This window comes from Trachemys scripta, chromosome 2 (assembly GCF_013100865.1).
Source record: "Trachemys scripta elegans isolate TJP31775 chromosome 2, CAS_Tse_1.0, whole genome shotgun sequence".
Taxonomy (NCBI): domain Eukaryota; kingdom Metazoa; phylum Chordata; order Testudines; family Emydidae; genus Trachemys; species Trachemys scripta.
Window position 1 is genome coordinate 215,495,821 of NC_048299.1, and position 21,426 is coordinate 215,517,246.

Consider the following 21,426-nt stretch of genomic DNA (forward strand, 5'->3'; position numbering starts at 1 on the left):
TCTGCCATCTTTAACAACAGCTAACATGAGCCTGCAATGCTAATGTTTGCCTTATTCCCCTTCTCCCTCCCCCAAGCCCACTCCAGAGAGTTGTTAACCAAATCTTTTTGCATTTCTTTTCAAGTCTTCAGACTGATACAGGCAGCACAGCTGAATCGGGTGATCAGCATTTCTTCCCTTGGCATCAATATCATGTTCTACTTCAAGAACTAGATTTCAAGACTGTGTTTAACACCAGTTATTGACAGCAGAGGTGTAAAACAGTGATAGCAAATTGTTCCCACCTCTCTACAATAGAGCACTAATAAGGATGCAACAATGCTCCTTTAGGATGCGGGTAGCAGAAGAACAGAGAAAAAAGAATCTGAAGAACATCTTACGGTCAAGGAACTAAAGGAATAAAATTGGAGCCACTGATGGGCTGAGAGACAAGATGGTCATTGAAGTATATGAAGGCTAAAATATCAGAAGAGCAGAGGAAAACCTCTCTACTTTTAAAATCACAAGCCCATCAAGAAAGAGAATCACTGTTAGTGCCTACAAAATCAATACTGTAAGTTATAGAATAAGACTATCATACGCCCAGAGACTATACCAAAGTTAAAAATCCTGCTCTGACGTTCTGGTAGCTTTGCACTCTCTCCAGAAACCTCTGGTCCTCCAAGTGTACTTGCACTCTAGACCAGTAGAAGTTAACAGACAGAACTGTTTGGGCTTTAAATAAAAAAAAAAAAAAAAAAAAAAAAAAAAAAAAAAAAAGACAGCTATGACTCTCTCTCCGAATGGTGGCAGAGTTATATGACATAGCAGTCCTTGGAAGAGCTGTATTTCCTTCCTTTCACCCTAAACAGATGCAAGGTATAATTTCAACAACTAGAGCAGGACAATTACTTCCCGTGTCTTAAATACGACACTCCTGTTAATATACTCCAGAATTATACTAGCCTTTTTCACAACTGCATCATAATGCTTACTCATTCAATTTGTGATCCACTCTACCCCCCAGATCCTTTTCAGAAGTACTGCTGCCTAACCAGTTAATCCCCATTTTGTAATTTCACATTTGATTTTTCCTTCCTACGTGCAGTACTTTGCAGTTATATTTATTGAATTTCATCTTGTTAAATTCAGATCAATTCTCCGATTTACCAAGGTCCTTCTGACTTCTAATCCTGTCCTCCAAAATATTTGCAACCCCTCCCAGCATGATATCACCTGCAAATTTTATAAGCACACTATTCTATTATCCAAGTCTAGATCATCATATTGGTTCCCTTTGGCTTTTAAAAAAAAAAAAAAATACCTATAATGAGTCAAGACCTTGTCAGAAGCCAGATAGAGAAACAAGATCACTCAACTGTCAAGGAAAAAGGGAATATAATTTGTTACAAGTTTCTTAACAGACCTTAATCCTACCACTTCAGAAAAAGAGTAGAAATTTTAGTAAACTACAGCAGTACACTTAAGCTGGAGATGGAAGCCTCAGTTTGATATCCATCAAAACTGAAGAATATCATGTTGTGATCAAACATTTGGAGATTAAAAATAAAGACAGGCGTTTACAAGCTTCCAAAATATTAAAATGGAGAAAAAACAGGACTAAACATTTGAAATTCCATTGCACTTTTCACAAATTGTCATACTTGGGTATTTAATTTGATTTAAACACACAAACCCGTAGCCAAGATATTTTAACACACTTTATTTCTTAACATCAACATGATGGCTCAATACTAGAACCAATTAGAAAACTGGTTTCCCTCCCACTCCAAAAAATGTTGACCCCCTCCCAAAAAAATCATTTTCAACGGAAATTTGATTTTTATCAAAAAGCAAATTTTTAGATGAAAAATTGGAGTTTTTGATGAAAAGCCAAAATGTTCTGCGGAAAGCAGAAACTTCACAAAATGCTTTATTTCATCACAAACCCAATTTTACATCAAAAAGTAATTCTAACAAACTTTTTGACCCACTCCACTCAACTATATTCTTAATTCTCTTAAATAATTCAAATGAACACACAGTAAAAGGGATGATTCCCAGAGTGTTAAACATATTTAGGCTACAGAACAGGTTTTAATGCAGAGTTACTCTACCATATAGCTCAGAGGCCCTTTAATATGTTGGAATAGTAAGTATATTGTTTCGCTTTCCTACAGTTCATTTGCCTAAAAAATGCTTTGCTTTAAAAAAGAACGGATACTTTCATACATAATGACTATGTGGAAAGCACTCAGATACTATAGTGATAGGGTTTCAGATTGGCATCTGAAATAAATACTATGATTAATATATTAGAGGTAGATTGGTACAATATGCTTATAAATAAGTTAGGTGCTTGAAAAGCAATACCAAATGACTCCCCAAGTCAGCAATACTGTATATTTTCTGTGGTTCCCACCCAAACCCTATCTACTGATGGACAAGCAATATCTTAGTGTTCATATGCTTGGAATATTTCCACTGCTCTGGTTAACATCCATGCTGTTATGAGGACATTGTGGATTGCTTCTGAATTTACTTCCAGCTTGTTCATACATTTTGATCCTGGCTAGCTATATAGGCTGAGTCCTACTGATGTTTAATTCAGAATTAACAAAATGGGTTTTTTTAAGCTACTATACCACATTGTCAAAACAACTAGCTGTATTTTAATGACACACGGTTTCATTATGTATATTGTCCTGTTTGTCACTTGATACAAACTTTACTGTTCCAAAATGAAAAGTGAATAAAATTCAAAAGACAGCGACTCGCAGTGTTTCAATGTTTATACTGTCAGCCTGACTAAGATGGATCTTGCACCTGTTTGCAAAATGTGGCCAAACTTAGGCCTTGTCTAAAAACAAAACTGCACAAATTTAAACTAAATTCATTAGGGGTTTGCATGGATGGTGTACAGTAAATAAGGTTGGAGCCACTAATTAAATGAGGAGGATAAAGATATTCAACAGCTGCCTCATTCCCAGAGCAGCATCCATTCTGTGTACTAAGTGTAGCTGGGTCCAATGTGATCGTGTTGATGCATTATGATACTTTGAGTCTTTAAGTACACGAAGGGGCCATGCTAAGATTGCCTGTGAAATCTTAATTCTGGCATTTCCCAACTTCTGAGTGCTTGACTTTGCAACCTAAATATATATTATTTGAATACAGTATTACATACATACACAAAGAGATCAAAATTAGATCAAGAGACACCCAAGTATCAAAGAGGAAGACTTAAATATGAAATAGGTTATTGACCTACTTGCAGCATATCATCAATCATAGTTAGGATGTACTGAACTGTCTGCTCCTTGGAGATATGAGTCATCAAGTTTATGAATGTTTTAGCACACTACAAAATAAAATACATTCAAATTAATATTAGCAATTGTTTTATAAAATGCAGTAGAATCTCAATAATTCACATTTTGGCTTTATGTAAATTTTAAGCATCCTAATGGCTTATTCATCTACAATATAATATGAATACATTTGACATTACAATGAAATACTTTTGCCATTCTGTTCATTACCTTTCACAAATTGTTCTATGGCATTCAATGGAAACGGTGAGAAGTAACTAGCGGGAGTTAGCAAGGTTCCTCAACGTGATTTGTCAAAAGATTAATGAGTCAGAATTAGAATCTCTCCTTCAATGTTTCTTTTAAGAAAAAGAAAGTTTACAAGACATGGGCAAATTTAGTGACAGATGCTGAAGGGATTGCAAGTTTCTCTCTATCAGTGGTGCAGGACCAGCACTTGGAAAGCTTATCTGGCCTGCCCATATGTTTCTGACTGGAAGATAGATACAAGTGGGACCTTAAGAATTATTCCAACTGCTTTCCTCCCCCGGCACAATTTAATCATGATATGTTTTCAGCAGCAGATTTCACGAACTGCTTGAGTTAGAGATTCATGCTTTATCTTACTTGAAAAGAAAATGAGAGCAAGCATATGGAGAGTACGGGGAAAGCTGTTGAGGAGAAGCTAGAAAGAGTCACAAAAACTTACCACTACTCTTTACATTCTATGTAACTTTCAGGCTACTTTATTTCAAACTATGCTGTGTCATCAGTTTAATGTACCACCTTGGACAGCTACACTGTCACTATACAAACAATGCATATTATATGTAGCTATTTAAATAGTGTATGCATTGGTTACATTTTAAAATGCAAATTCCATTTATTTGAGTTTAAGTTGTACCAAAATGCACCCAACCATATCAGAAAAAAAAAATACCTAAGAAGTGTTATCCAAGAGCACAATAAATGTGTGTGAAACTTCCCAGCTTCTTTTGATCTCATTCCAGCTGAACACATTTAAAAATTAAGAGGTCTGTTAAAATAATGGCCAAGTTCCATCTCATAAAAATTCATTTACAATATAACTGTCTGAAGCCCTGCTAAAACTTGCTAAATAGCATAACAGCAAAATACACACTTCCAACATTTAATTAAAGATAGTATGGCAAGAGCAACCCCTGCCCTCCGCCCCCCCCACACCACAAAAAATTAAAAAAGGAAGCTGGGTTACCTGACTGCCTTCCGCTTGCAGCAATTCTTGTTTTTCTTCTGGGCTCCTCTTCTGCTCAAATCTTTGAATAAATTCACAGTCTTCACCTGAAATCATCTGTCCTCTGAAAAACAAAATACGAAGCCATAGGAACTTTTTGTATCTGTGTTATTTCAGGCCTTATTTCTTTCAAGATGCTATTTGACATGAGAGGCACTCTTCCTTTATTAAAGTCATAATAAACTTAGTCCTATCATGACTGCGTGAGGCACTCCTATTCTGCTGAGAGCCTCATGTGCAAAGGAATGAATAATTTAATAGGGCAGGGGTCTGCAACCTTTCAGAAGCGGTGCGTGTGTCGAGTCTTCATTTATTCACTCTAATTTAAGGTTTCATGTGCCAGTAATACAGTTTTTTAGAAGGTCTCTTTCTATAAGTCTATAATATATAGCTAAACTATTGTTGTATGTAAAGTAAATAAGATTTTTTTAAATGTTTAAGAAGCTTCATTTAAAATTAAATTAAAATGCAGAGCCCCCCAGACCAGTGGCCAGGACGCAGGCAGTGTGAGTGCCACTGAAAAATCAGCTCGAGTGATGCCTTTGGCATGCAAGCCATAGGTTGCCTACCCCTGGAATAGGGAATAATTTAAAGATGCAATTCTGTGTCTCTTGACTACTCAACAGCATCACCTCAGTCATCCTTAGATTTCCTCCAACCCGTGGAAGCACATAAGGAATCATTTGAGAGATGCAGTACTGGCTATATACATACCTCGAGTACATGCTGAAAACAAGATCGGCAACACAACTATAATCCAGTTGAAAAAACATGTGCAAATACAAAACATGTTAGTCTTATTTTAAGAAATAAGAAGTTTTAATGCCAAAAATGAAGTGTGAGGGAACAGGAAATTTTTTTCAAAGTAAAGTTCTGGTTTCTAGGTCAGATTTTTACTTTTTCAAAACTGTTAACACACACTTGTGGTTTTAATCAGTTGATATGTGGTATTTAGAAGATGGTGACTATACCAATCTGACTTGACTTCTAACTGGGTTTGTGGGGTTGAAAAGGAATTCCCCCCCAGATCAGATTGGCAGTTTTTCACCTTCCTCTACAGCCTGTGGATGCAAGTCACTTGCCAGGATTAGCTAAGTAGATCTTACTAATCATTTTCCTGCCATTTCAGGGGCCTTGGTGCATCTTGTTTCCTCGTAATCTCTGCCAATGGCACGTTGTAGTTAGTGTCCTGTGAGCTATAATATTTTGTCTATCAGTTGGAGAACATGTGGGTGCTGGGCCACCACAGAAGGTCAGAACAGAATTGGATGTAGTGGTCCCTTCTAGCCTTAAACTATGACCCAATGGACAGGTAAAGGATGGGAAGGGGGGGTGGGGGAGGACTTGAGCTAGTGTGTTCCACAGCTACTTCCTTTATCCATCCAAATCTGTAGTTGAAAGTCTGCTGTAGCTAAACATTAGCAACTGTAAAGAACATTAAGATAATTAAAGAGCCACCATTGGTGATATTTCCATTTATCAAACTGAACTACAGGACTGGCAGAATCTTCTACTTATTACAATGCAAAAGTTATTCCCACACCTGATAATGAGCAGGACAAGGCAGCAGAAACAACACTTATTGTCTAGGTATAGTAAGGAAAATTATGTAGTCAAAGGAAGATGAAAATCCACAGCATTAATACTTGCCAAATATCACAGGTTAACACACAAAGGGACCAAGTTACAGAGGCTGAAGCTCTTCAGAGAAGTGGAGAATTGTGCATAAAGCCATCCAATGCCAAAATTAAACAGACTGGAAGTATAACATATTACTACTTCATGTTTCAGTTTTTCCAGCATTTTTAACTCTTTTTACATTTCCACTGAGTCAAAGGTCTTTTCCACCTACCAAAGCCACACAGAACAAGTTCTTCTAGTCAGCCTTTTCCACAATCTGAGTCACGGCCTGCAGGTGGTCCATGATTAAAAATTGAGTAAAAACTCTGCCAGTTCTCAGGGCAGATTCAAGTGCAGTAATCCCTGTAGCGTGTTCACCAGAATTAGTGAAGTACAGAAAATGGAAGATCTGTAATACAACATGTTTATGCTTTTCCCTCTTCTGAATTAAATACCACTGTTACTTGGCCCATCCCAAAGTATCTCTGTCACAGGGTGACTGGCCCCTTTAAGGGGAGATGGGGCCAGCCACACCTGTGCCATAATTGGATAGCTGCTTCCTGGTGTGAGAGGGTGGGACTAAGGAGGGCCATGTGACAGCTTAATGGACACCTGGGGCCTTATAAAATGATAGAGTGAGATCAATCTGCAGTAGAACCACAAGGAATGGAGCAGGCTGCCGTGGAAGGCCCTGGCACAAGGGTCTGTAGGGCATTGGGTATTTCAGGCTAATCAGCCCAACGGTCCAGAGCTTTATACCACAACAGGGAAGGAGTCAAGAAGCAAAGCTCAGAAGGGGCTGAGCACAATACAGAAGGGGAACTAGCCTGGGAGATGAGTGCTCTATCGCAGAGCCAGAAAGACTCACACAGACAGTGAGAAAGGGGATGGGAACAGGGACAGAGAGTTGGGCTGAAGTTAATTCACAAAAAAGGCAGAAGAACCTTCTCATCTGCTGTGACTACAATTGGACTTTTGCTACCCCGGAAGAAGTTAAAATTGTGTTTGTGACTTGGCCGGTGGGCTAGGCCACATCATGACAGACTGGCATGGGGAGAGCTGAGGAGACCCATCTCAGGACAGGAAACTCAGGAAGGCTGTGCCAGCAGCTCCACACTTGACCAACAGGGGATGCTACAGGGCAGCCTGGCCCCAAAACCACCTCCCCGTTTTCACACTTATGTGAAGTTGCTACACTATATGTGGGGCACTACCAAATTCACGGTCCATTTTGGCCAATTTCACAGTCATAGGATTTTTCAAATAATAAATTTCATGTTTTCAGCTATTTAAATCTGAAATTTCATGGTGTTGTAACTGTAGGGGTCCTGACCCAAAAGCGGGTAGTGAGGGTGTCACAAGTTTATTGAAGGAGTGTCGTGGTACTGCCACCCTTACTTCTGTGCTGCTGCTGGCAGCGGCACTGCCTTCAGAGCTGGGAGGCTGGAGAGTGGCAGCTGTTGGCAGCACCACTGCCAGCAGCGGCGCAGAAGTAAGGATGGCATAATATGGTATTGCTACCTTTACTTCTGTGCTGTTGCCTTCAGAGCTGGGCCCTCAGCTAGTAGCCACCACTCTCCAGCAACCCAGCTCTGAAGGCAGTGCACAAGGGTGGCAATACCACAACCCCTACTACAATAACCTTGCAACCCCTCTGCAACCCCCTTTGGGGTCAGGACCCCCAGTTGAGAAATGCTGGTCTCCCCTGTGACACCTGTATACTATAGGGTAAAAGTACACAAAAGACCAGATTTCACAGTCCGTGATGCGTTTTTCACAGCTGTGAATTTGGTAAGGCCCTAGCTATGACAATACTTAACTGGCAAAACATTACCGGGTACAGTTTATAAGATTATACAAAAAGTGAGTTGAAATTGGTCCTCAAGGACCATATCAAATCATATTTTTGACAATCTAGCCAGGCTTCCCTAATTTTAGAAAGATTTCTAAGAACTCACTAGTTGAGGAGTCTTAAGGTTTATACTCAAATTAGGTTGCTAGAGGTCTGCAATCAAATACAGCTTCTGTATTCTTAAAAAGGACACTGATCAACCAGTTATGGCTTAAAAAATAGTGTTCTAAAAATATGGAGCTGCATTCCAAAGGGTCCAATGCAGCTTAGTGATGTATGATTTTTGTCCTTCCCTCCCTCCCTAAGAAAGTTGGATCCAGAAGACCCAGTGTTTGTATTTAGTAGTAAGCATCAATGTAAACCTGTGTATATGCATGCCAAGATGGACTATGGGGGAAAATGAGGGAGACTAAATTACCACTTCGCCCCCACAGTAGGAGGAACATCACAATGATGTTCTCCTGATGATCTCTTCTAATCTGCAGGTGGGGAGCATTCCCCTGCACACAAGTGTATCAAGATTTCATTTTTATTTCAAGAGATAATTTTGGATTTTTAATATAACCAGATTTTCCAGGAACAGGAATACAGAATGAAGCCCTTGTTGTATTTTGTATTCTATTTTTGTATGCTTTGACATGTGAAGATTTTGTTGTTCAACATTTTGTTCTTAACACTGCCTCATAACAAGCCATTTCTCAGCATGCATAGGGGCCAACTCACCGCTACCAAAAAGATTTATAAAGCCAAGTCTCATTGGTCCCTTAAGACAGTGGCTTCTGGCAAGATGGAGGTAATTTTTATAACACAGCCCATGGAGACTGTGAAGCCCCCAGGGATTAACAAACCTGTACAGTTTTAGTCAGCCAAGAGATTGACATGAGAGAACAATAATCAATCAGCATTGGTGAAACTAGAAAATTCCATACAATGTAAAAAGTAATCAGAAAATATCAACTTCATTGTTTTTAGAACACTTCATACTAACATAGCACTTGTCATCTTCAAAGAACATTACAAACGTTAAATAAGATTTAAGAAGAGCCCTTGATTATAACTTTAGAGTTTGAGAAAGCAGTGCAAAAATAAGGCATGCGAATTTAAAAAAAAAAAAAAAAAAAAATTGGTAAAAGTTTATCAACTGTCAAAAAAAAGCTTTCAAACAAATAAAGCTCTCTACTTTGATCTAACATTAAAGCTCAAGGAAATCAAAGGCAGAGGAAGACATTCCCTGGAAAAAAGGAAGAATTGAGGTTTAATATTTGTTTATTTATAAGTGCCAGTCTGAGCAGACATTTGTAGCACAGAGTTGTATAAAAGAAGTTTGACAGTTTAGTAAACAATTCATTAATATTTCATCAGAGACTTTGGGAATCTGAATAATGCCTTACCAATGTCAAAAATGCCACCTCCCAATCACTTCATTTTAAAATTAAAATGACTACTTATCTAATAACCCCAAGGAGTCTCATGAATACCAATGTAAAAGCCATACAACCATGGAAGAAAAACCCAATCCTCCCCTTTGGTGCCAGTGGTCAAGATTTTTCCCCATTATTAATATGTTGAGGTTTACCAATTCTTTACAATTAAAGGTTTAAGGTAACCACAGTCTCCCCGTTTCATAACACTTCCCCCCCCCCCAGAATTATTCAATTGTACTGTTACTAAGACACAGTCAATAAAGCATTGTCCTGCAACCAAGAATGCAGCACAATGAGCTAGAGTGCATTTTGTTCAAGAAGTGCCAGATCTCACATATGCCAAGTCACCGTGTACCTTTTCTAGTGCTAGACAGCAAGTCAAATTCTTCACACTCAAAAAGGAAACAGTTTCACCAGATAGATTCAGATAATTGATAGATTCTCAATTCTAAGGCCAAAAGACCATTGTGATTATCTGATGCACCTGTAAAGCTTTACATTGGTAAGTCATTTGATTGTTAAATAGTTTTCCCCATGTGATGTTACAGACAAATGTTATGTTCCCTTTAAGTATGAGCCACTCACACTGCTGCCCATTAATCGTACTACAACTCTGCCACTTATCCCATGGAACAAATAACTTTTTTTTTTTTTAAAGTCAAAATAAAGTCAATACTTCATTCGCACCCTGGATATGAGGCAGGCATTAGTAACTGCTATTATAGGACTGAAGAAGGCAGATGATGTTGGTTATTGTTCTATATAATTCTTAAGCAACAAGTGTTTGTAAGAGAGCATTTATAAAAAGCTCTTTGTCAGAGTAGTTGATACAGACACTTGTGATTAGTTTGGTTTTTCCATCATGCATTCCTCATGATAACTGTAGTTCCTGTTTTGTTCACATGACACAGCAAAGTGAAACTGGCTGTTTTAAACAGAATATTAGACACTTCTATTAATTACTATTGGTACCACCCCATACTCACTTTATCAGCATGTCAAGATGCAAAATTTTTACCCAAGTGCCCTTGGCATGTGATGCTTTATGACAGTATTAGGGGACACTCATATGATCTGATTGCTTGACTGGTTTAATAATCATATTCAAATTTATATAGAGGGAATGGCTTCTGTGCAATTGTACCAGCACAAACTGCACCAAGCAGAAAAAAAATCTCTAAAAATGTTTTAAAGGCAAGAAATTATAAAAACATTGACATACGATTTGATTTTAGTCAATTTCAAAAAATTACAGCTGACAGTATCTCTTTACAAATAAAATCCACAACAACCAAGAATGTAAATACCCCTTTTTAAAACACTTGGCGATCCTCGGAAGGCAAAGTGTGAACTAATTATGCATCACACAACTCACTCAAACATCAAGTGTTCTTATATGTTTGCATCCTACAGTACAGTACTGTAGTTTTCTAAATGCAAGAGCATGGATTCTGAGAAGGGTATCTACTGGTTCCAATAGAGCAGCAGTTCTCAAACTGTGGGTTGAGACCGCAAATTGGGTCACGACGCCATTTTAGTGGGGTCGCCAGGGCTGGCTTAGACTTGCGGGGGCCCGGGGTTGAAGCCCGAGCCCCACTGCCTGGAGCTGAAGCCGAAGCCCGAGGGCTTCAGCCCTGAGCAGCAGGGCTCAGGTTACAGACCCCATTCCTGGGGCTGAAGCCCTTGAGCTACAGCTTCCCCCACACACACACACACACACACACACCTACCGTGGTAGGGCTTGGGCCCTCCCACCCAGGGCAGTGAGGCTCAGGCGGGCTCAAGCTTCAGTCCCCCTCTTCCCCCCCCCTTCTGGGGTCATATTGTAATTTTTGTTGTCAGAAGGGGGAAAGGGGTGCAATGAAGTTTGAGAACCCCTGCAGTCGAAGACTATTTTACCGTTTTTGAAAGTCTCCTTCAGGAAAGGGAAACCTGGCTTCCCTCAAGTGAAATATTCTGATTTTACAGTGCTGCAGCATGAAGACAATGTTTTCTACAGTCTATACACAAAATGAAGTGTAAACTACTACACAAAGGCTGTTAGTTTTTTTGTTTTGTTAAGACTATTGACCCTAGTTAGAATTACACCCAAAACTAGGTAAACGGACGTTTCGGTATTAAAATAATGAATTCTCAGTTCAATTAATTTGCAAAACTGACAATATAGTCAATGACAAATGCAGAAAATATTTTCAGTTATAATGATACTACCTAAATATTTTAAGTTCTTGCAGACATGCTACACACTCTGAAATCAAACACTGCCAGTAAACACAGCTACATGTTTTGTGTAATTTGACTTTTTGTTTACATGCATAACATTCAGAGGCAGGATAAACAATACACTAGTTAGACTTAGACTAAACTGACCCTGTACTAGAGAACTCAGGACCTAGATACTGGCATATACTAGAATTTGAGCAACTGTGAGCAAGCAGCTTTACTCCAGCAGTGCAGAATGGGCAGAGGTGAACTTTGGAAGACACCTCTCCTGTGTGCTTTAAAACCACTGATTTAATGTAATTTTAAAACAGCATATATACCACTTATAAAACCACAAATAAATAAAATGGCACCTCGAGAAAACTGAACATAAAATCTTATCCCAATCTAGGGCCAAAACCAGAAGACCTGATTTGAAACAGGCCTCCATTTTTGAGGGCACATGAAATGTGCTAACAGTTTTATCTATGGACTGTCAGCACAGCATCTCAGATAATCTTAACTCTCAGAATGGAGCATGAAAGAGGCGCTCTCTAAAATAATCAGGATCAATCCACATAGGCCAATCACCACTTTGAACTGCATCAAGAAATAAATCAAATGCAAATGTTATCTGTATTATCATAGCACACAGGAGCCCCAGTCATGAACCAGGACCCCACTGTTCTAAGCACAGTACAGTCCCCAACACGTGTTGTCGACCAAGCACTAGTGCACTATGCTTCATTCTAGAAACATCACTAAGTAAATGGGCAGTTGCATTCTGCGCTAGCAAACATTCCCAAATGGTCCAAAAGTATAGCTCCATCTTGACTGAACATGTCGAAGTAATCTAATATGGAAATAGTGGAGGCATGGACTAACTATGGCAAGGGCCATACACATCAGGAAAAGTCACAAATTTTCATTCCTCCAGGAGCTGCCAAGAATAACAAGGTTCAGCATCTTGAGAACAAAAGGCAGGCATACTCTCTCAATAAAGGGACCATACCACCTTTCTGCCATCTTCTCATGATGGTCTCCCATCGTTCTAGCATCATAGAAACTTAGAGATGGAAGGGACCTCGTGGAAATAGTCCCATCCCCACTAATGCTGGCACAGTACCAATCATACCTAGACCTTTGCTGGCAGGCGTTTGTCTAACCTGTTCCTAAAAACCTCCAATGACAGGGATCCCTCCACCTCTCCTGGAAGCCTATTCCAGAGCTTAGTAGCCTTATAGTTAGAAAGGTTTTCCTAGCATCTAGCTTAAATCTCTCTTGTACAGATTAAGTTGATTACTTCTTGTCCTAGCTTCAATGGACATGGAGAATATTTCATCACTGTCCTCACTATACCAGCCCTTTTGAAGACTATTATTAGGTCAACCCTCAGCTTTCTTTTCTCAAGACTAAGCATGCCTAAATTGTTCAACTTTTCCTCATATAGAAGGTTTAGAAAACCTGACCTCTTTTTTGCTTCTCTACTCTGGGTTCTCCTCAGTTTGCCCACATCTTTCCTAAAGTGTGGTGCGCACCACTGGACTCCAGTGGGGGCCTCACCAGTGCCAAGTAGAGTGGAACAATTAACTCCTGTATCTAACAAACACCACTCAAGTTAATATACCCCAGAACGATATTAGCTTGTTTTGCAACTGCATCACACTGTTAGTTTGTATTCATTTTGTGATCCACTACAACTCCCAGATCCTTTTCTGCTGTACTATCGCCTAGCCAATTAGTGCCCCATTTTGCAATTGTGCATTTGACCTTTTCCTTCCTAACTGCAATACTTTGCACTTGTCTTTACTGAATTTCAGACCAGTTCTCCCACTCGTAAGGTTCTTCTTAATTCTAACCATGTTCTCCAAAGTGCTTGCAAGCATTCCCAGCTAAGTGTCACCCGCAAATTTTATAAGCATTATCAAAGTCTTTAATGAAAATATTGACTTGTATTGGACCCAAAACAGACCCCTGCAGAACATCACTATATACACTCTCCCAATTTGACAGTGAACCATTGAAAAGTACTTTTTATGTTGGGTTTTTCAACCAATTATGCACCCACCTTATAGTAATTTCAGCTAGACCACATTCCCCTAGTTTATTTATAAGGCTATCACGTGGGAGACTGTCAAAAGCTTTACTAAAAAATCAAGATAAATCATGTACACTGCTTCCCCCCATCCACTGCAGTAACCCTGTCAAAGAACAAAATTAAGTTGGTTTGGCATGGATTTGGCTATTGCTTATCACCCTCTTATCCTCTAGTTGTTTTCAAATTGATTGTTCAATAATTTGTTCCAGTATCTTCTCATGTATCAAAGTTTGTCTGACTGGTCTATAATTCCCTGGGTCCTCTTTTTAAAGATAGATACTATGTTTGCCCTTTTTCAGTCCTCTGGGACCTCACCCATCCGCTATGAATTCTCAAAGACAATTGCTAACGGTTCCAACATCACATCAGCTAAATCCCTAAGCACTCAAGGATGAATTTTGCCAGGCCTTGCCAACTTAAATACATCTATATTATCTAAATATTCTTTAACCTGTTCTGGCTTGTGTTCCTTCCTTCTTGTTAATATTAATTGTGTTAAGCATCTGGTCACAATTTTTTACTTTTTTTGTGTGAAGAATTCTAGGATAGTTAAGCCTGCTTGGACACTTCTTATGAAATAAGAGTGGCTTTGTTCAGTTTAGCTTACACCCCTCCCAAAGCAACGCAAGCTAAACCTAACAAACCCATTCTTATTCCATAGTAAAAGTGTCCACACAAGCAGTTATACCAGTATAACTATACCAGTTTAAATTCACTACTTTCCCAGGTAGACAAACCCTCAGGCATAGAGAGATGAAGTGTTCACACTCCCACTTCAATTAGATTAATTAGACATTAAGGCCTGGTCTATGGGCTGGGAGCTGCAGGGGTTCCCGCAACCTCCATGACTTCAGCCCATGGCAACCAGGAGCTGCATGGGGTCCCCACCAGAGGCAGCAGGGGTACCCCACAGCTCCCTGCCCTTGCGGGTGGCGGGGGACCCTGCAGCTCCTGACCACTGCAGGCTGAAGTCACAGAGGTCGCTGGAAGTCACAGATTCCATGACTTCCACAACCTCCATGACTAAACCATAGCCTTAACTATAACCTAAAACTGATTCTGGAAAGGACTCTTTACAACTCTAAAGCTCACCATCTCTACTATGAAACTGACCTAAGAACTCTACTCATATCTGTACGTATAATGATCTTTTAACCAATACTCTCTCTCTTCTTTTTCTAATAAATTTTAGCTTAGTTAATAAGAATTGGCTGTAAGCGTGTATTTGGGTAAGATCTAAGATATTCATTAACCTGGTGGGTAACGTGTCCGATCCTTTGGGATTGGTAGAACTTTTTATATGATGAACAAGATTTTCAGTAATCCTTATCATATTTGATTTGGCTGTCTGGGTGGGTGCTCAAGGCTGGGTTCCTTTAAGGGAACTGTATTTCTGGCTTCTGGGTAACCAGTAAGGTATTGTAGAAGCTGTTTTGTTGCTGGCTTGGTGAATCTAAGTATTAGATTAACTAGCAGTTTTGGGGATTGTCTGCCCCACGCTTTACAGTTTGCCTTATTTAAGCAACTTCAGCATGGCCCCCTCGGGATACCACACAAACTGGCAAAAAGCCTCAATCTCAATGCTATTATACAGCAACTCCTCACTAAACATTGTAGTTATGTTCCTGAAAAATGCTACTTTAAGCGAAATGATGTTAAGCAAATCCGATTTCCCCATAAGAGTTAATGTAAATGGGGGGGAGGGGAGAGTTAGGTTCCAGGGAAAAAAATTTCACCAGACAAAAGACATAAGTTTTAAACAAAATACTGTACACAGCAATGATGATTGTGAAGCTTGGTTGAGGTGGTGGAGTCACAGGGTGCAAGAGGGTGGGCTATTTCCCAGGGAATGCTTTGCTGCTGAATGATGAACTAACACTCAGCTGAGCCCTCAATGGTGAGCACATTGTTGTTAGTGTAACTTCACATTCTACAAGGCAGCACCAATGGAGGGAGGAGACAATATACGCATGGCAATGGCTGCAAACATTCCCTGCGGAAACTGAACGTGATGATGAACCCACTCAAGCACAATCACTCCCTCCAGTTTCCAAAGTGGCAGGGGGGGGAGGAGGAGGTGCATGTGTGTGTGTGTGTGTGTGTGTGTGTGTGTGTGTGTGTGTGAGAGACAGAGACGCACCCAGTGTGTGTGAGTGAGTGACATACACATCCCATGTGTGAGTGAGAGAGATGCACATTGCCCCTTTAAGTAAGCTGACCCCACTGTAAGTACACTGCCTTTTTAAGTAGATCAGCAAGTTGAGACCGCAATTGCTGCCAGCAAGCTCCCTCCAGCTCCCTCTGTCCTGAGCTCTGTTGTGTGCACCCCCCAGCTCTGTAGAGATAGGGTACAGGAGCGGGGGAAAGGGGACACCCTGACATTAGCACCCCTCTTCCCTCCCTCCCCCTGCGCAGCAAGCAGGTGGCTCCCGGGAGCAGCTCCAAAGCAGATTGCAGGAGCGGCACATGACAGTGGGGGGAGGAACACCTGAACTGCCTGACAATTGATAGCCTGCTGGGCAGCTGCCACACAGGGAGCTGATGGGGGGGGGGGGTGCCAGCCCACCCTGGTTCCAAGCCCCCACCAGCTAGCTCCAACAGGCTGCTCTTCCTGCAAGCAGTGGACAAAGCAGGCGGCTTCCAAACAACATTACAAGGGAGCATTGCGCAGCTTTAAGCGAGCATGTTCTCTAATAGATCAGAGATGTAACAATGAAACAAGGTTAACCGGGACGTTAAGTGAGGAGTTACTGTACAGGCAAAACTCTGCTATTGCTAGTATACCTACTTTGTTCAGGGGGGGCTCAGAGGTTGGACTAAGCCATGATAACAAAATTGCAGTTTTGTCAGTATAAGCTCCATACAATCCGAGTGATTTGCAAGTACAGTACACCTATACTGGCAAAGCACTTCTCATGTAAACCTGGCCTCAGTCCTGTGCTTTTCCTATTTGGCCATGCTTTTTGGGAGGAAACACTGTTCCAATGGTAGGTGGAATGTAATCAATTTTAGTAAACTTGTCTTCAAAACAATGTTTCTGAGGACCACTGTATTGAATTCAAAAAACAAAGTTCCTTTTCTTGAAATAAGTCCATAGGAAATTATCCCAGCTATTTCCATTCACTGTAGGTTTTTTCCACTTTTATAGTGTCATGATAGAATGACACTTCTCATGTTACACGTCATAATGGATATTCACAAGAATCCACAAGCTAGTAGAAAATGCAGCTGTCAATGATTCACGGTCAGTTTATACTTACTGGAGATAGGACTGCCAGTTTACTTTGTTTGCCCGAACTTCAGCAGCTTTGGCAGCAATTATGTTTGTTGGGACAGCAGCATCCACAGCACCTCTGATATCCATTTTAATCTCGATTTAAAATCTGTTCAGAAATACATTATGAGTCAGATCTGAGACAAGTACAATAAATTAGGAACACAGACAGACTATGTGCCCAAGATTTCCAGCAGTTTTTAAAATGATTTTAGGTGTCCAATTTGGGACACCTTAAAGGAGATAGTTTTCACAGTGTGGGCACCACGTATTTTCTAAAAATAAGGCCTCTTTATGGAATCTCAAGTCTGGCATCCCCCTCCCCCCACCCAAAAAAAAAAAAAAAACACCCTAGGAAACCACAGGTTGCTTTTGAAAACTTTGGCCTGTACTTTTAAATCATACATCTTCCTCTTCCATTAATTTTAAGTCACAATGAAAAAACATTGTGCTCGTGCAATGATGTGAAAATATTTCATGGGATAAGGTATATACTAAAACTAATTTAAATATTAATTGATTGTCTGCTGTTTATGTTGCATAGAAGTTTTCTCCAAAACCCATTCACAATGGAGGATAATTGTCAGAGGCTAAAGCATTTTTTACTACCTCTTTTAAGTAGTTCTTTAGCTAAATAAGAATATAAACTCTTCATGGGTGTAAGCTTTGGTTGTTGATAAAGGGATGATGTTTGGAGATGCACAGACCTCAATTCTGACAGTCACATCAAAGACAGCACTTGAAAGACTTACAAAAGCATAAACAGTGGGAAAACAAACCTATACACGAGTTACTTTCAAACAAATTGTATTTGACAAAAGTCTTCAACTCTTCCTTTAAAAAGCTGAAAATTTCTTCATACCAAGCCTCAGCCTTGGAGATCTGCAGGGCTTGAAAAATATCCACTTGCCTGTGGCAAAAAGGACATTTATGAACAATTTAAGATTTCCTTTTCTATATTTAAAAAAAAAAGTTTCTGGTCTTATGGTTAGGATGACCTTCCCAATGTGAACATAGTGTTCACTGATGCAGTGAGTGTACAGGCATCTCCAGTGCTAGCTGCTCCATTTTCCTAATCTGCAGCAGAGTGAAAACTATTGATAATGAAAAGTGTACATAAGCAGAAGTTAAACTGACAAGAATCAGAGTCAGGTCATCTTATTTTGCTGTTGATTAGTCAAGGTCAATACTTGAGCTATTCACTGGAGAGTGAGGATGTCAGAGTGTAGCAGACATGTCGCACCACCTCCACAGCAGCCAGAAAACTGAGGGAATATTAGAGCAGTAGAGATTTCCATCAGCCTTCACAGCAGGTTAGAGACTGTGGTGAGGATGTACATAGAGAGAGTATCTAAGGAAGAAAGTTTAAAAAAGCCACAATGCAAAGAGATAAAAGGGACAGAAGTGCATGGAGAAAGGAAGATGGAGAGGAAACAGACATTAATGGCAACACAAGTAAAACAGAAACATCACGGTCTATTTTAGGACAGAAACAAAAACAAAAGAAGGCAAAACAGAGTATGTTAATTAAAAAGATTGTAAACAGAATTTAAACGCAGTACATAACTGTTGTAATCCTTTATATTGCAGGAAGAGTTGCCTTAGAGGCAAGGCAGCACAGGTATTTTTCACTTATGTGAGTACACAAAGTCATTGGGTTAGTAAATGTTCAGTAAGCTTTTCAAGGTGGGTAACACCAACAGGTCAGAAAGGTCAGTCAGGAACAGTAAACAATTAACCATAGGGTATGCAATATTAAGACAATCATAGGCATGGAAAAAATTATAGGAAAATAAACTAAGCAGCATTTGCAATAATAAGAGCCCAGAAGAGCCAAGCTCCCGCATTTACTCCGCAACAGAAAATGAGAAGAGTTCGGGAAGTGACACAAAGTTTCTCACTGTTTCATTTAGACACAATGAAAGCCATGCATGAAAAAATTCTCTAAGAGGAAAAAATGGAAAATAAAAACAGGTCAGACTGAACTTATCCCATCCCACTGTTATGTATTCCTTTGTGTTCTGCTCCCCATATCAGAGTCTGGCTGCATCAATAATGAAGTTGCTCCAGCTTTAAAGAAATGTTTCCCAAACATATCTGAGACGTTTTAAAACTTAGGAAGTTATTTGAATAAAGACTGCTTCAAAGAACTGCATTTTTGCAACTCCAGAAGTAGCCCTAAAAGTAACTTGAAAGCGGTGTGATTTGTACCCAGGAGCTCTCAATTAGAAAAGGCACAGATGTACTATTCAGCATGTATCACATAATTTAGGCCTCATTTAATGTAGTCATTTGTCTTACAGCTAGTCATTCCCCTAGGGACATCAAGTCTTGCTTCTCAAGAACTATCCAAAAATCAGAAGTCTTCACTGGCATATCATGCTATATAAATATTTACCCTTTGGCAATAACAGTAACACTAAGTCTCAATATCACAGACCGCGACCTTCACAAACCTTTCTCTTTCCTTTATGGCCTAATCTCCATCGGACTGATTTCACAACAAGGGTGTGTTTGCAGCAGGTTGAAGCCTGGCAGGAGCAGGAACTCCACACACCCTAAACTAGAACTACCTCACCCAACCAGCCTGGAGGTCTTTGACCACCACCACAAAGAAGCAGAATCTCTCTTCTCCATTTTCTACTCCCCCATACAACCCCTCGCTTCTATTATTGAATAAAAAAAGCAACTTTACTTCCCATTATTATTTCATGGAGGAAGAGAAAATAAATACACCCTTCAACATTGCACTTTTGGGAGCTTTACTGTGAACACACCAGCATGTTCGTTGTGCCCCTTAAAGGGCTCTATGACCTAATTCTTAAGAGGAAGTAGCAGGGTCCATTTTAAATGCTTATCCGACTAGTGGGGACTGGAAGAGAGGGTTTAGGGAGCTCAAGAATGGGGAAGTTAGAGGCAAGCAGGAGCAGGCCAAGAGAGAACTGAATGAGGGTGCAGCACTTTGCCGTACACAAGCAGCCTGCAGAGCCCAGCAGACTGCGCTGGTGGTACAGACGGGTGCAGCAGTCACACTGCAGGATCCCAGCACTGATGTACCCAGGCTGCCCACAAAACCTTAGGAGGGGCCCTGCCGCTTCACGCACTGCTAAGGGGTGTCTAAGTAAAGCAGCTTCAGAGGAGGCCTCGGCGAGAGCCTGAGCCCATTACCCTTCTCCCGCGAACCCATCGAGCAGCTGCGCAGCAGAGAGCCCTCCGAGCAAGGCAGCGACCTCAACGCCGGGGCAGGGAGGTGCTCGCGGGGGGCGCCACCCCAAGCTCTGCCCCAGCCCGCTCCGGGCTCCCAGCACCGCGGCAGCCCGGGGGCGCTGAGGCAGCGGCCGAGCCCGCTCCGTTGTTCTCCCCGATCGCACCCAGGGAGAGGCAGGAGGAGGGGGAGCAAAGCCCCCGCCGCCACCTCCAAGCGGGGCAGGGAGACTCAGTCCCGGGGCGGGGTGGGGAGCCGCTCTTACCCCCTCAGTCTGTGACCGGGCCCGCTGAGCGTCTCCGGCAGCGGCGCTGAGCTCCCGGGCTCCGCAGCTCCAGGGCAGCTGAGGAACACGGCTGAGACAGCGGGGGCGGTCATGTGACAGCACCCACCTGACTGCACAGCCCGACGGCGCCCGGGAAGGCCCAGTTCGCGCAGTCACAACGCGCACGCTGAGGACGGGGCGGGGTTGCCTCGGTTGCTGGGGTTACTGCTCGAGCTGGCCGGGTCCTTCTTTGAAACACGTTCCAAGCCGACCTGGCTGCGGCTGGCAGAGCCAAGTGTGCTCTGGAGAGAGCCAGAAGCCACTAGGCTAACCAGTGCCTGCTCAAGGGAGCTTCCATGGGTCTTAGGCCTCCAGCCAGCACCTGGCCATAGGCAGGGACCTGCGTCCCTCTCCCTCCAGGCTGGAGGTTACAGCCCCTTTGCAATTCACTGTGATCATCCCCGTCGCTCTGCCCTTAGTGCAGCACCTGCTGCTCACTCTGTGTCAGGAATGATGACGCAGCCCAGTACATTTAGTTTAGGGCAAAAGCATTACAGAGAAAACATCTACATGCAAACTGAGCTTGCCAGCTGCCATCCATCTTCCACATGGAGACCCCAGCAGGTTCCAGTCCTTCAAACCCTTCCAGCAGGGTTTTGACTTCTCTCAGTTACAGTTTCATGTTAGTTTTAGGGTCAAAATGAGGACCTCTGAGTCATTCAGCCTGAGACTTTGTACCAAAAGCCTTTTCTTTGTCAGCTGGGCATCCTGAACCCCATCTGAAGCAGTATATATAGTTCTCCACAAGGGGAGATACTTCCCTTCAGTTATTTACCATTCCCAGGATTTGCAGTAATTATCCCTCACTGATTTAAATTCCTGGATGAAGTTCAGCAAACCTCCACCATGGAGCCAGAATACAA

The 21,426-nt window shown here is 41.3% G+C and overlaps 1 protein-coding gene across 2 annotated transcripts in view; it reads right to left on the reverse strand.

Moving 5' to 3' along the window:
* Positions 1 to 20,649, reverse strand: part of ATP6V1H (ATPase H+ transporting V1 subunit H) — a 76,267-nt gene extending 55,618 nt beyond the window's left edge. For both annotated transcript variants that reach the window (XM_034762924.1, XM_034762923.1), the window contains exons 1-4: positions 20,504 to 20,649; positions 17,020 to 17,142; positions 4,525 to 4,627; positions 3,251 to 3,340 (exon numbers count right to left, since the gene is read on the reverse strand). In XM_034762924.1, coding sequence (XP_034618815.1) covers positions 3,251 to 3,340; positions 4,525 to 4,627; positions 17,020 to 17,123 — 297 coding nt within the window. In that variant the 5' untranslated portion in view covers positions 17,124 to 17,142; positions 20,504 to 20,649. The remainder of the gene's footprint in view (positions 1 to 3,250; positions 3,341 to 4,524; positions 4,628 to 17,019; positions 17,143 to 20,503) is intronic.
* Between the last annotated feature and the right edge of the window lie 777 nt (positions 20,650 to 21,426).